Genomic DNA, 15,007 nt, shown 5'->3' with positions numbered 1-15,007 from the left:
AGTGGTCCAAAAGGGGAGGGAGCTGAATACGAAGCCTTTTGGACCTCTGGTAGGACAGCTTTTTGCAGCGGTATCCACAGGCTGTGGTCACAAAAGGCAAGATGGCAGCCACAATGGTGCTGTCGAAGCTCCACCTGTTATTTTATGTGTGATGCTCATAAAAACAGGCAGAGCTTCAACTGCACCATTGTGGCTGCTGTTTTTACTATTTCCTGTGAACACTTTTGAATGCTTGTTTTCTCAGTTTTAGTTTCTCCCATTTGAAGAGAGTTGCGATCTTCCATTTGTACTTAGTGTTGCTTCTGAATTTACTGCAGTCAGGCACAACATGCTTCTCTTTCAGGGTTTCAGTTTTGGCAGAGCTGGAGAGATTCTTACAATGAAACTACGTTACATGGGATTCAAAGCAATGCTTAGGCAGGTATGCAGACGAAATGTGCCCATTTGTTTTGTTGCTTTTATATCATGTCAGCCCAACTAATCAAGTTTTGATGTATATTCCAAAATATATGATAATACAGAAAAAAATAGTATCCAAGGAGTAATTTGAGATATATTTCAAAAACAAAGCTTTTCCTTATGTAATAGTATAATAAATCATTTTTAAAGTAATAGAATATATGCTATGCAGTTTGTTTTTGCCAAAGGGCAGTGAAACCACTGGCTTAAATATCAGCCTTCTTGTTTAGAAATGGTCTCAACATTCACAGCAGTTAGATAGGTTCACACTATTAAGTATGAATTTAGAAATTAGCTATTATATAGGACTGCTAGTCTACAACAGCTACTGAGAGCAGCGTGCAGTATTGGTTAGGTGCTGGACCAGGTTTGGAGAGATTCAAGTTTAAATCTAAATTTAGATTATTTAAAATCATCAGTAACATTGAGTCTATCTCACAGAACGCTTGCTGTGGGGAAAAATATGGTAGAGTGCTATATACGTTGTATTGAACCCTTGTAGGGAACATGGTGTATAAATCTAAATAACAAATAAACAAATGGATATACAAATAAATAGTGCAAATCAGCAACATCATCTCCTGATGTCAGTCAGTGGGTGTGGTGAAAGGTCTTTTGGAGATTACAACTCATGAAGAGGGATGGTAGATTAGTTTATAAATATTGGGCAGAATTTTTCTAAACATTCTCCATAGTAGGGAAATGGCTTATCTAAAGTATTCGGTGCTGTGCGCTGTTGCATTAGTTTTTTAAAAACTGTTCTTTAGTTCTGTTTAACATTCCACTTTTTCTACTCATTTTTCATCCTTTCTTTCTGTTTTTATGACTTTCTTTTCTTCCTTCTGAAAAAAATATATATAAAATCTAGAAATCTCATGTGAAACCATTATCATGGTAATATCATGGTTTGATATATTGAAACCATATCATGGTTTGATATATTATAAAGCAAAAGCATGTTAGTGACCTGAAAGAAGGGGTATCAAAAAGAAATGGAAAACTGAGGCTTATTGTTTTAGATCCATAAGTATATAATTGGGAAAAGAAGTAACTGGCATAGCTTTTTTTAAAAAACAAAACCCAACCTTTCAATAGATAGCCACCAAATAACCCCATAAATGCATGAAAAGGAATTATAGTAATTATAATGCAGCAAAGACTTTATTACAGCTCTGATTCTACCTAAACTCTGATCTTTTATTTTATCTCTTATGGAGTTTCATTCGCAAATAAATCGTTGTTTGTTTCTTGAAATGTTTTATAGGACATCAGCTGGTTTGATGATCCTAAAAACAGTACTGGAGCACTGACTACAAGACTTGCTAGTGATGCTTCTGAAGTAAAAGGTGTAAGTAATAACACATTTTCAATCTCTTCCCAGGGCTGTTCTGTATTAACCATAATATAAATTTAACCATGGATTCTCCTTTACTATGGTAAATATGCAAATGTGGAGTTCCTAATGGATGCAGCACTTTTGTTTCAGATTTTATCTGTCAGAAAGAACAGGAAGTGGCAAACATGTGCCCTTCTGAATAACTTCCACTGCTGCTTTGAGCTTTTATTTGGGCATTGTAAATTAGGTATTATGATAATTCACAAGCTCCTTAAACTGATAGCAGTCAGTCTCATCTTTCCAATAACAACATACCTTTCCATCTCCACAAATCCAAAAAGAAGTACTTCCCTTGATTTTGAGGTTAATAATTGGTTCTGACACTGCCATATTACCTGTTATAAAACTGAAAACTATAAAACCAGAACACATATTTTATTCATTCAGATCATCTTCTTAAAATATAGTAAGACCAGCATGTGTAAGAGGCTTCTTATCATCAAACTTACTTCAATATTGCAAAATTGCAATATTCATCTTAGGAATTCCAGTTATAGCATCTCCTGTTAATTTGTTCTGATGATCTTTAACAAATCAAGGATTAAAATAATTTAAGAAGTGCTGCCAAATCTGAACAACAAGGTGAGTTTCAGATGATATATGAAACCTGCTTGTGAGACCTGAGACCAAAAGTGAGCAACATGCAGCCCCAGGCGAGTATGTACTTTCCCCACACAAATAAATTGAAAGACAAAATTGACGATGGTAACTTACGGCTGAAGATAGTTTTGAGAACTATAAAAAAGGTACCCGTTTTAGCATAAAAAATCTTGCAATCGTATCTTGCAGCAGTTGTGATATTATGGAAAGTTGAGATTCCTTAAATAAATTGTAACTTCAAAGTGCCATTTCAAAATCCATGATGTATTAGTATGTATGTATGTATGTATGTATGTATTTACGTACTTACTTACTTACTTACTTATGCTGCCTTTGAGTTCCTTTTGACTCCTGGAGACCATATGGACAAATTCATGAAGTTTTTCTTGGCAACGTATTTCAGAAGTGGTTTGCCACTGTCTTGTTCCTAGGGCTGAGAGAGAGTGACTGGCCTAAAGTTTCTAAACTAGTGCCTTAAACCACTACACCACCTTGGATTAATAATCAGATAAGGACATTTAATTTCATGCTCAGGACTTCAGGACTGAGGTCTTGGACATCTGGGTGAGGTACGGCGAACCAAAGAAGGCTCTGTGAAAGTGGAGCTGACAACCGCAGCAAAGACCAAGGAACCAGTGAGTAGACAAGTTCCTCGGAACCTCTCCAGATAAGGAGAGGATGGGAGACCACCCACATATGCTCCGGATGGCTGTGCCTTGCAAAGAGACTGCCGGACAGTGGTTTTCTGCAGGTTTGAGTGTCAGGAGACGATGGGATCAGCCATCTTGCTTATAACTGCGGTGGAGACTTTTAAAGGACATTAAATTCGCAAACCTCACTTTCAAATCACTTTTGGAAATTGCCCATTAACCATCTTAAAGCTATCAGAGACCTTCGGAACAACAAGTTTGAAAAGTTTTTATCAGATGAGTTTATCTTCAACTCTGAACAAAAGAAAAATTAATTATAAGCTTAAGAACATAAAGAATTTGAAATAAACAGCAAAAAGCTAAATAAGATTTTGATCTAAGAATGTTATAAATGGATTAAGGGTCCAGATAAATTTGGAATATTGACTTTTACTGTAAGGTTTTGGAATTAACTATAAAAAATAAATAGCTTCTCATGGGAAACAGACTTATTTTGGCTATCCTGGCTATTGCAAGTCATAATAAAAGATAAGTGATGATTTTAGAAACTGGACCCTAGAGTGGACAAACGTTTTGAGCAGGAAAAAAAATATAAGCCTGCTCTTCATGTCAGTTAATACTGGGCCTTACAAAATGACACAAAACATTATTACTTTGGAAATATTAAAGATGTTTGAAGAATGGAGCCAGAAATTAGTAACCACAATATCAACATTGTCAGTAATGATATCTGCTTCTATGGATAGACTATGTATAAAAGATGTTAATGAAGGAATGACAGATGTGGAACAAATTTTATCTGACAAGACAAAGAAGTATTGAAAATGGAATTACAAATGACAGGCCAAGATAATGATTTGGAAAAGGACACTTTACTGGATATTCGAAAGAAACTGGCTGAAGTTTTAAAAATTAAAAGGGAAATATAAATGATAAACCAAGAGAATGACCTGGAAAATGTTTTCTTACTGGATCTACAAAAGAGGCTTGTTAAAACCTTGAAGAAATCTGTGCGATGGGATAAAGAAGAATTGAAGAGAAATCAAATCCTATGACAATATTTGATTGAATTAAAGATTAAAACCGTTAGAAGTAAAAAGAAGGAATATAAAATTAGTTTATTTGATCAAGGTTAAAATAAGTTGTTGGGGTTTTTTTGCAATGTTCTGGAAAGCCTTTATGGACTTCTTACTGACACCAGGATTGAAAAGTGGATGTTTTATGGATTTGCTTATAGTTAAGGATATGGGATAAAGAGATACCTGATTAACCTTATAGGAAGTGAAGAGTTATTAAATTTGTTTATACTTGTTGTGATGAAGGTTGGAGGTCACTTCTTCATATATGTCTTTTCTTTTTATTTATTATATTCTTTTCTTTTTCTTCTTACTTTTTCTTTTTTCCTGCAGTTTTATTCTTTCATTCTATTCTCTTTCTCTAAGTTTAGTTTGTGTTGGTTTTTATTATTGTAATTAGAAATGTTAATAAAATTTTATTCAAAAAAAGGAATAAGGTCTCCAGGACCTGTCCTAAATTTTGCATCTGAAAAAGTAAACTGAACTTACTTTGGGGCAAGGGAAGCCATTATAATCAATGACTAATTTGAAAAAGGATGGACAGAACAATAAAACAATTCTCTTGGATTTTATTTATTTATTGGGTTTTATTATAATTGTTTTATGTGATTTTAATGTTTATGTTTTATGGGGAATTTTATTGTAAACTGCCCAGAGTCCCTCTTCTGGGGGAGATGGGCGGTGGCTAAATATGAGTAATAAATGAGTAATAAATAAATAAAGTGCGTCTTGCAGTTATAATAACTAACACATTTATCATGGAATATAATTTTATGGACAAAAAAATAAATCAGCTGTTGTAGAACTGGGGCAAGTAGACAAAGAAAAAAGTCAAAATGAAGTGGAGGTTCAACAACATATCTGCTGTGTTATCACACCCTTTTCTAACTTACTTTAATTGACAACTCTGTTGCTTGGTTTATATAAACTGAAATTGGCTAAAGCAGAAACAAATTTGGAAGATACCTATTTTAAAAATGAGTTAGAAGTTATAATTTGTTTTATTGTAAAACTCTGAGAATTTTTTACCTACAGTAGAATTGTTGTTTTTCTAGGAAAGCATGGGTTGTATGTCTAGCCTCTTCCAATGCCCAGTTGCAGTTTGCTGTTCTAGCCCCTTCTCAGTATGAAGAGTTCATCTCCAAAACTGTTTTAATAGTCTTTTTCTCCCATCCTTTTCTCAGGCTACAGGGGCAAGGTTAGGTATGATTGCTCAAAATGTTGCTAACCTTGGGACTGGAATTATTATATCATTGGTGTTTGGCTGGCAGTTGACCCTTTTAATTCTGGCTGTTGTGCCAATCATTGCCATAGGAGGGCTCATTGAAGTGAGAATGTTATCTGGACATGCCAAGAATGATAAAAAGAAACTTCAAAGTGCAGGAAAGGTAAGTTTTTAATCAATCATTCTCTTGAGTAGCAAATTCAACTACTGGTGTACCAGCTGTATTAAAACCATAGCACCCTGAGAGATATAGAACAAAACTGAACTCATCTTTCTTTAATCTCTTACAATCTATAGTAGCTCTTTCAATCTGTTGTCCTCCAGATATTTCAGGATTACAACTTCCAGGATTCCTAGCCCTACTACATTGGGGATTCAGGGAGTCCCAGCACAAATGGAAGTGTCAGGTTAGGGAAGACTGGATTCTAACAGAGGATGTAACTGGTTGGCAAACTCCTGTTTGGGAATGATGGTATAATATTGCATCTTACATTAAGTCATTCTTGTTTAATTTGAGGACCTTACTTCAATTTTCTTGTATTTGGGAAGAAAACCTTCATGACACAAATGTTCATCCTCTCCTCCCAAGTTGCTGTCCCATTTCAAAGCATTTTACAGTTTATCTGTTGCTGATGTTACAGCTTAATGCTGCAACTAACACCTCTCCCTTCATCATAGTGATTATTTCTGTGATTCTGGCCTGTTTCCCAGGATTTGGGTAGTTCTAAGGATGAGAATGAGTTTTCCTCCCACTCCCACTCCTACCTGTAACAACTATCCCAAAAAGAAGCAGAAAACATTTAGTCATTAACTTCTGGTGATATCAGATTACCAGATTTTGTCCTGCAGCACTTCAGAAGATCAGGAAGTCAAGATGCAGGCCCCAGCCCCTCAAAAGCTTCCACACCTGTGTTAAGCCATAATGATTCATTTAATTTTGGGTTAGTGGTATAAATGACACTATAACACTTGTGGCTTATTCGACAGAGCATGCCTAAATTTTCCATGATTTAGTATGATAACTACTGCTGTGTGAATGCTTACAACTGATGCCTGGAAGCAACTGTGCTCTGGTCCCAATAATTAAAATGTATTCAATTTTCTTCAATAAAATTATGTTAACACAGGGCAAGAGTTTGGTGTTATTACTCTTACAGCTGTTTTGCCAAGTAATTTTCCCCCAGGGTGATTCTCTTAGATGTATTCCAATCCCAACATATTGGGATGACACCAATTTGGGAAGGGAGCCTTGTGTGGTGCAGAGTGGTAGGCAGCAGTATTGCAACCAAAACTTTCCCCACGACCCGAGTTCAATCCCAGTGGAAGCTGATTTCTCGGGTAGCCAGCCCAGGTTGACTCAGCCTTCCATCCTTTCGAAGTCGGTAAAATGAGTACCCAGCTTGCTGGGGAAGGTGACGACTAGGGAAGGCACTGGCAAACCACCCCACTCCATAGTCCGCCACGAAAACGTCACGAAAGCAGTGTCCCTCCAAAGGGTCAGACATGACTCGTTGCTTTCACCTTTTTCACCAATTTGGGAAAGGCTGCCCTAAATCTTGTTTGTTGAAGCAAAATTTGAATTGGGGAGTTTGTTATTTTCCTGTTGCTACTGTGTTTTTCATCTGTTTTACAGATTGCAACAGAAGCTATTGGAAATATTCGAACTGTAGTTTCCCTCACTCGGGAAAGAAAATTTGAACAAATGTATGAAGAAAATTTGAAAGGACCATACAGGTAAGAAATAGTAAAATGTCTTGCCAACATTTGAAAAACAATGACTTCAGAATCGAAGATTTTATCACAGTGTTTTCCAATCTGGTGCCCTCCACTTGTACTGAATTACAACTTCCATTATCCTCTAGAAAGTTCCATAATACAGGTTTGTACCACGTTAGGAAAGATTAGGATGAGTTATCCATATGGAATTCTCATGGATTTTATTGATATAAGAGCAGGGAATATGTCAGTATGCAAAAAAACAAACCAATCCTTCTCGTTTTTTGTTAACAGAAATTCTGTGAAGAAAGCACATCTTCACGGACTAACTTTTGGCCTTTCCCAAGCAATGATGTACTTCACCTATGCAGGCTGTTTTCGTTTTGGCGCCTACCTTGTTGAAAATAAATACATAGATTTTAAGGCTGTATTCTTGTAAGTAACACTGCACTATTTAAAAATCCATTCAGAGCGCATCATAGTATGCTAGGATAGCACCACTGAAATTGCCATTGACTAAATGCCAGAATGGGTGGCACTGGGAGGACATTCAAAGCAGCAAAGTGGTTGGTTTGGCCTTGGGAGGAAGAGTAATATTTACGTGGAATGAATGACATGCCAGGCAAGCTCTAGAAAAATTCTGGAACCATGCCCAGCAGAAATTAGGCAAAGGAATAACTTGGTTCCTAGAATGAATGGAGACCGTTACCTAGACTCTCGGCTTCTTGACCTTAATTGTCTGGCTGTTTAAGCAGGGCAAAAGTTGTATATTAAGAGTAAAAAAAATGAGCATTCCTAGATAAAGAATAAAATTGGGACATCAGGAGTACCGATCTAGCATGAGATGAGAATATTTTTTTAACAAAGCACTAGACTGGCCAATTTAAATTTCTCTCTGGAGTGTTTGACTAGGATGGTGATCTGAAAGTTGGGAAGCCATGTCTCTAGGAATAGCATCAATTGCTTTTCCCAAAAGAGCAACTGTTTAAACATTTGGTTAAAATAGGAGATACGCACAGTTCATGAACTTCAGTTATAATAAAGGTAAGTAGCTAATATTTGGGTTATTTTTTTCATGACTGCTTTGAGACTTTCGCACATGCAGCTTTTCCCAGAACAGAATAATAGGTAATTTACTAAGGCAATCTTCCCCACCCTGGTGCCTTCCAAACGCATTGGCACTATTATTCCCTGAATTCCCAGCCATTATGATAATTCACTTCTCATTAACAAAAAACAGAGGAACAAAATGTGCATGTAAAAATGATCATAGCCCGGCTCTTCAGTAATACAACCTATGTACAACCTCTTTTGCTGTTTTGCTGTTCCAGAGTATTTTCCTGCATTGTATTTGGCGCCATGGCTCTAGGGCAGACGTTTTCATTCACACCAGACTATGCCAAAGCCAAGATATCTGCTGCTCAGATGTTCATGCTATTTGAAAGAGTACCCTTAATAGATAATTATAGTGAGGAAGGAAAGAAGCCTGTAAGTTGACTTTTTTGGACATAATTTCAGCACTTGATTTAGCTACTGTGGGGACTGTAGTTAATGAGCTATTTATTGCTAGATTCACAAAATTAATTTGTGCCACTTTATTCCAACACATGAAGCCTAATAAATTATCAGCTCTTCTTTTCATGTGCACAGATAATGCTGACTATCTATTTCCATGTATATCATGGCACAGTTATAGATTTGTGCTACTGATGCAGCAGTTATGGTGCAAGATCAATCATATTGCATTCTTCCAATTATCTTACTGTTTTCTGTAGCCCAGACTGGTTGATTTGTTTAGTCCAGGTTTCCAGATGTGTTAGAACTGTGCAATTACCAGAATTCCTAGCTAGAAATCTAGGGTTGTAAACCCAGCACATCTGGGATTGTGCCAGAATAATGTCTCCATGCAGAGGTCATCCCTCAGTGCTATCTGCCTTCTGAGACTATAACATTTTTTCCTCCTTAGAAGGCATTAAAAATGCAAATATTTCAGAGTGGTACCTTTTCGTTTTAGGAAAGGAAAGTTACAAAATACTTTGGAGGGTTAATATCACTAAAACCACTTGCTTTACTTTTGATGATATGTCTGATTTATGTATTTGTCACCAATCAATGATTTTTCTTAAATGTATGGATGTTGCTTGGATTTTAGGAAAAAGTGAGTGGCACTATAGCATTTAAGGAACTGGCCTTCAACTATCCAACCCGGCCAGATGTTCCAGTGCTTCAAGGTCTGAATGTTGCAGTAGAGAAGGGGCAAACACTGGCGCTTGTGGGAAGCAGTGGCTGTGGAAAGAGCACACTAGTCCAGTTGCTTGAAAGATTCTATGATCCCCTCAGTGGAGAAGTGGTAAATTCATTGAGACTTTGCTTATATTGCTTTTTAAAATTCAAATCAATGCAACATAATGCTAGAGAATAAAATATTCCTACCCAGGGCTAACCTCTAACTGCCAAAATGAGGTAGCATTTTATTTTTTCTAATATATTTCTTCTTCGTTTACCCTCCCTGGATTGGAATTTTGAACATCTTTAGAAAAAAAGTGGTCCTATTGGGTTTGGTGCTGTGGCATGGGAATGAAGAGTTAGGTCCCGTCCCTTACTCTGTGCCAGTGTCCTTCAGTCCTTTCCAGGAGGCACCCCATGTCAAGAACAGTTTAAGACAGTTTAAGAGGTGGGGAGCTTGTGACCCTTGGGGTGTTCTTGGACTGTAACTCCCACCCCCATACTAACCTTGATTATGCTGTCTGGCAACATCTTTGATATAAAGTCATCTTGGGCTAAGGTAAAATTTGAACGAAGAATTCCCTTGCTGTTTCATCATTATGTCTTCTAAAATGTATGGATTGGTCATATTTTCATCCTATTTCTTGTGGGATTTTTGGTAAATCAATGATTGATTGATTATGTGCCATCAAGTCATTTTCGACTTCTAGCAACCACATAGGTAGATTTTCTCCATGACAATCTATCCCTAACCCATTCTTTCAAGTCTCCCAATGGTGCACGTGTCACTATCATAACTGAGTCCATCGACCTTGCTGCTGGCTGTCCTCTTCTATTTTTGTAACAAGGTTTCGAAATGTCTGATAACCTTTTTGAAGGCCAATGTCCACTGTATATCATAGAAATCTCTGCCTCTGAACTTGTAATAATTCTCCTTTTTCAGCTTTTGGATGGTGAAAATTCAAAGCAATTAAACATTCAGTGGTTACGGTCTCAGATTGGAATTGTTTCTCAAGAACCAATCCTGTTTGGCTGCAGTATTGCGGAGAATATTGCCTATGGTGATAACAGCAGGGAGGTATCACCTGCTGAGATATGTGAAGCAGCTAAAGCAGCCAATATACACTCCTTCATTGAATCTTTACCAGACGTAAGTTCCTCTTCTAACATGTCCTTCACTAGATTCCTAGGTACACTTTCTCGGGAGCAAACAGAGTCTTCTAGTTCGATATATTGTTCAGAGCTTCGCTTGATGTGGAAATTAAACAAAATGTTGCCATAAGGAATAATGGGTTGCACATCCATGATAGCACTCAACCAATGACATTTTAAAAAACTATTAGCAAATTAAAATTAGGGTGTTAGAATTACCTCTTATTATACTAATTAACTTGTATGATTCTTCAGTATAATGAACTTAAGTTATTACTTTTACTACAAGAATTCTCACCTATTTAGTTCTGCTTCCTAATGGTAGAAAAGCCAGGGGCTGGTTCACTTTGCCAAATTCCTACAGGCAATTATGTATGTATACATTATTTTTTTTTCCTAAATATTTCTGTATAAATGTTTCTATATTTCTACACAAGTGATTCTAGATAACTTACAATTCTAAAACAATTGATTGAGGCTTGGCACCTAAGTACCTGCAGGATTGTTTACTCTGACCTACATCAGCCCAACCTGTTAGGTCATCCCTTAGGGAGAAACTCTTTTCAACTCCCCACTTTAGTGAATGAAGTTGAAGCTAGAAGATGCTGCTTTTCAGTGGCAGCACCAGTCCTCTGGAACCATCTCCCAGTAGTGATCACACTGCCCTTTCCACCCCATCCCTCAATGGCATTCAGGAGAAAACTAAAAACCAAACCCTTCTGGAGAACATCCTAATGTAGGAATTTATTTTTACCTTATTGCTATTTCTTAATGTTATTTTTCTCTTGGCTTACTTGGACTTTATGTTTATTTTGTTTTAAGTTGTTTACTGTATTTTAAGACATATGGATGTTTTAATGTTTGAATATCATGTAAGTCACCAAGAGTTGTTTGGGTTGTAGCAGACTAGAAATGGAACGAAGAGATGAATGAATGAATGAATGATCAATAGAATCATTACAATGTCATAGCAATCCATGTTAGCTAAGCCCACAGCCCACTATTAAAGTGCAGCCTATCAATATAGCACTCTCCTCACCAAAGAATACGGGCTTAACTGGTATTCCAAAAATGAATCAAGGAGAGAAATCCTGACTTCAGGCATCAAGCTCTTTTGGAGTCATGGGGCAGTGACTGAGAAGATCATATTCCAGCCCTATACTTCTTCTTATCGCCTGGGAGATCAGAGCTCCTAATGTGTTCTTTTCAGCCTGTACGCACTAGATAGGCAGATCTCACCCAACAGTCCAAAGGTGGTAAAGACTCAAGCCATAAAGGTTGTTATAAATGATAACCAACACCATGAACTGGGCCTGGGAGCAAACTGGCAACCAGTTCAGTCCTGCAACATTAGGGTCACTCTGCTGTACCAATTAGCCCTAGTCAGTAGATGAGCATAGCCAGCTGTAGCTTCTGAGTCATCTTCAAAGGCACACTCCATAGAGTAAGTTGCAGTAATCTAACTGGGAGATAACAAGAGCTGAGGTCACTGTAGTTAGTACCATACCTCCTGATTCAGGAAAGGTTGCACAGGTAGCTGAAAGTGTTCCTGGTCATGCCCTCCACTTCTTGCTGTAGCAGGATCCTGGAGGGCCGTCAGCCTAAACACCTGCTCCTTCAGAGGAAATGCCATCCCACCCAAAGCTAAAATTAGAATTATTCTGGAACTAGAGGCTTCTCCACAAAGAGTAGCTCCATCATGCTCTGATTCAGTTTTGGCTCTGTTCAGTACAGTCCAGATCCTCACAGCTTCCAGGTATCAAATCAGGACATGTACCACATCTCCTGCTCAGCACAGGCTGGATGTATACAACTGGGCATCATCAGTATACAGTATTGATTATACCTCAGCCCAGACTAATAATAAAAAGAATGTGGGAGAAAGACACTTCCTGGGGCACCCCACATGGAAATGGCCAAGGGACTCAGCCTCTCCATCCCCACCAACATTTAATGGAATCATCCACTCAGGCAGAAGTAGAACCACTGCAGAACAGTGGCCCTGATTCCCAACTTTTGTAAGCAATATAAAAAGATACCGTGGTATTGAGAGATCTTAGGCAAAGAGTGCACTCCACCCACCCAAGTCCTGTCACAAGTCATCCATGTCAGCTGCCAATGCAGTTTCCATTTCATGCTTGAGCCTGAGCCCAGACTGAAAGGGATTCATGTAATCCATTTCATCCAGGGCCCTTTGTACTTGACACATGCAAAAGGTTATTATGCACTATGCTTACAACTGCCTGCTGAGCTGGGAGCATTCTTCCATTTTCTCCAGCTGCCATAAAACCATTGAAATATCAGCTCACCACCTATACAGCCTTGGGTGTAGAGGTGTATACCCTATGTACTGTACACGGCTGCTTACAAGACATTAGTAGGGTGAAATAATTCAGCCTTTTACCCCTTGATACATTCCTCTCTTGCCAGAACTGGAGGAATGGCAGTCCACTCAGAGATTGTACTTTAACTGAAATGCTCCCCTAAGGGAAAGAGCAGTACCTGAGAGAGAGAATGAGAGAGAGAGAGAGAGAGAGAGAGAGAGAGAGAGAGAGAGAGCGTGTGCAGGTGTTTTCCTAGTTTGTTCATTGGCATAGATGAGAGAATTAACTGATGAACCAATATTTATTGAAATAATGATGATTGCTTATAGAAATACAATACTAGTGTTGGTGACAAAGGGACTCAGCTCTCTGGGGGCCAAAAGCAGCGCATTGCTATCGCCCGTGCTCTCATCCGCCAGCCAAGAATTCTCCTCCTTGATGAAGCAACCTCTGCGCTCGACACAGAAAGCGAAAAGGTAATTATTTAAATGTTTTCTGTCTATGCAGAGAACACTGACTTCCAATGGGGAAGACTTCACAACACAGCATATCCTTTAAGACCACAGCTAATTAATAAATCACATGCCAAAAGTCTCCATTTCAGTCCCTGGCAATTTCAGTTGAGCTGGAAAAATTCCTTCCTCCAGTTGTTGCTGACATTATTTGAAGAACCTATATGGCTGCCTATCTTATATAATGAACCTAGGCGGCTCACAACAACCAGTAAAAACAAGAATAAAAACGAAACAACCTTCTCACCTGGTGCCAGACCAACCAGACTATTAGCCTCCTGACTCAACCCCTAATACATGGCATCCTAACCCAATGCTTGGGGGAAGATCCAGGTCTTCACAGCCTTCCGGAAGGCTAAAACGATAGGGACCCCTTGAATCTCTGGTGGGAGGCTATTCCAAAGGGCTGGGGAGGCTACAAAGAAGGCACACCTCCAAGATCCCATCTGATTGCAGCATTTAAGGGATGGGACCTGGAGCATACCTATCCTATCTGACTTAGTGGGGTGGGCAGATATCAAGAGCTGTTTTCAGTTAGTGTGGACAATACTGGCCAAATGGGCTAATAGTTTGCTTCAATATAAATTGATTTTGTGTTCTTGGCCTTCCAGCTACCCAGTAACCAGGTTGTTAGCTCTCCAAAAGGGTTCAAAACTAGAAAACTAACATCCACAGTTCAGATGAAAGCATGAAGCTGTTTCAGAATTAGCTGCACATTGGGCTCCTAAGGCTTCATCTGTAAATATACTTACAGTGGAGTAATTTCTGTAAAAAAATCTTAAGAATTAAATGCATATAGGATTGCAGTGTGCTTCAACTTTCAATAGACCAAAGACTTTATCAAATCAAATCAAATCAAATCAAATCAAATTATTAAATGGTGGTATATTTGTCGATCGAAACATGCAGAATTAGATGTGTTAATAACTTTCCATGTCTTGGAACTCTAGTCATGCAAGTATATGCTGCAATAAAATAGTTAGCATTTAAGGATGATACAAGACTGTTCTTTCTTTTATGGTTGCTCATTATTTAATAATTAAATAATTTTAACAATGAACAGTTATAGACAAAATGTACATGTTCTCAGAGAACAGAAGAGGATTATTGATTTATTTATTAAAATGAAAATATTCTCTTTTCAATAGGTTGTCCAGGAGGCTCTGGATAAAGCCAGACAAGGCCGTACCTGCATTATAATAGCTCATCGCTTATCAACAGTGCAGAATGCTGACAGCATAGCTGTGATCCAGAATGGGAAAGTCATGGAACAAGGAACGCATCAGCAACTACTGGCTGGAAAAGGAATCTATTATTCGCTAGTCAATATACAGGCAGGAACAACTCATGTATAAATAAGAAAGTGAACATTATTTGAACTGATTCGATGGATGGATTACGTGGCATCAAGTTGGAGTCGACTCTTAACAACTACACAGATAGATTTTCTCCAGGATGATCTGTCCAGTCTGGTTCTTCAGGTCTTCCCTGGGTGCACCGATCGCCACTATAATTGAATCCATCTGACTTGCTGCTGGTTGTTCTCTTCTTTTCTTTCCTTCTACCTTTCCCACCATTATAGACATTTTCAGAAAACTAGGTCTTCACCTAATGTGCCCAAAGTATGATATTTGAGCCTGGTCATTTATCTGTGCCTTGAGTGGATATTTG

General features: G+C 38.1%; 1 protein-coding gene across 1 annotated transcript in view; it reads left to right on the top strand.

The window, feature by feature from the left end:
• Positions 1–14,709, top strand: part of ABCB1 (ATP binding cassette subfamily B member 1) — a 41,553-nt gene extending 26,844 nt beyond the window's left edge. Inside the window, exons 19-28 of the mRNA XM_063303583.1 lie at positions 344–421; positions 1,724–1,807; positions 5,366–5,569; positions 7,040–7,140; positions 7,417–7,557; positions 8,454–8,610; positions 9,275–9,472; positions 10,292–10,498; positions 13,154–13,300; positions 14,485–14,709. Of these exons, the coding sequence (XP_063159653.1) occupies positions 344–421; positions 1,724–1,807; positions 5,366–5,569; positions 7,040–7,140; positions 7,417–7,557; positions 8,454–8,610; positions 9,275–9,472; positions 10,292–10,498; positions 13,154–13,300; positions 14,485–14,691 (1,524 nt within the window). The 3' untranslated portion in view covers positions 14,692–14,709. The remainder of the gene's footprint in view (positions 1–343; positions 422–1,723; positions 1,808–5,365; positions 5,570–7,039; positions 7,141–7,416; positions 7,558–8,453; positions 8,611–9,274; positions 9,473–10,291; positions 10,499–13,153; positions 13,301–14,484) is intronic.
• Positions 14,710–15,007: the final 298 nt, after the last annotated feature.

This window comes from Candoia aspera, chromosome 4, assembly GCF_035149785.1.
Source record: "Candoia aspera isolate rCanAsp1 chromosome 4, rCanAsp1.hap2, whole genome shotgun sequence".
In the NCBI taxonomy this organism is placed as follows: Eukaryota; Metazoa; Chordata; class Lepidosauria; order Squamata; family Boidae; genus Candoia; species Candoia aspera.
The sequence above is the reverse complement of the archived record's forward strand: the minus strand, read 5'-3'. Positions and strand labels throughout refer to the sequence as shown.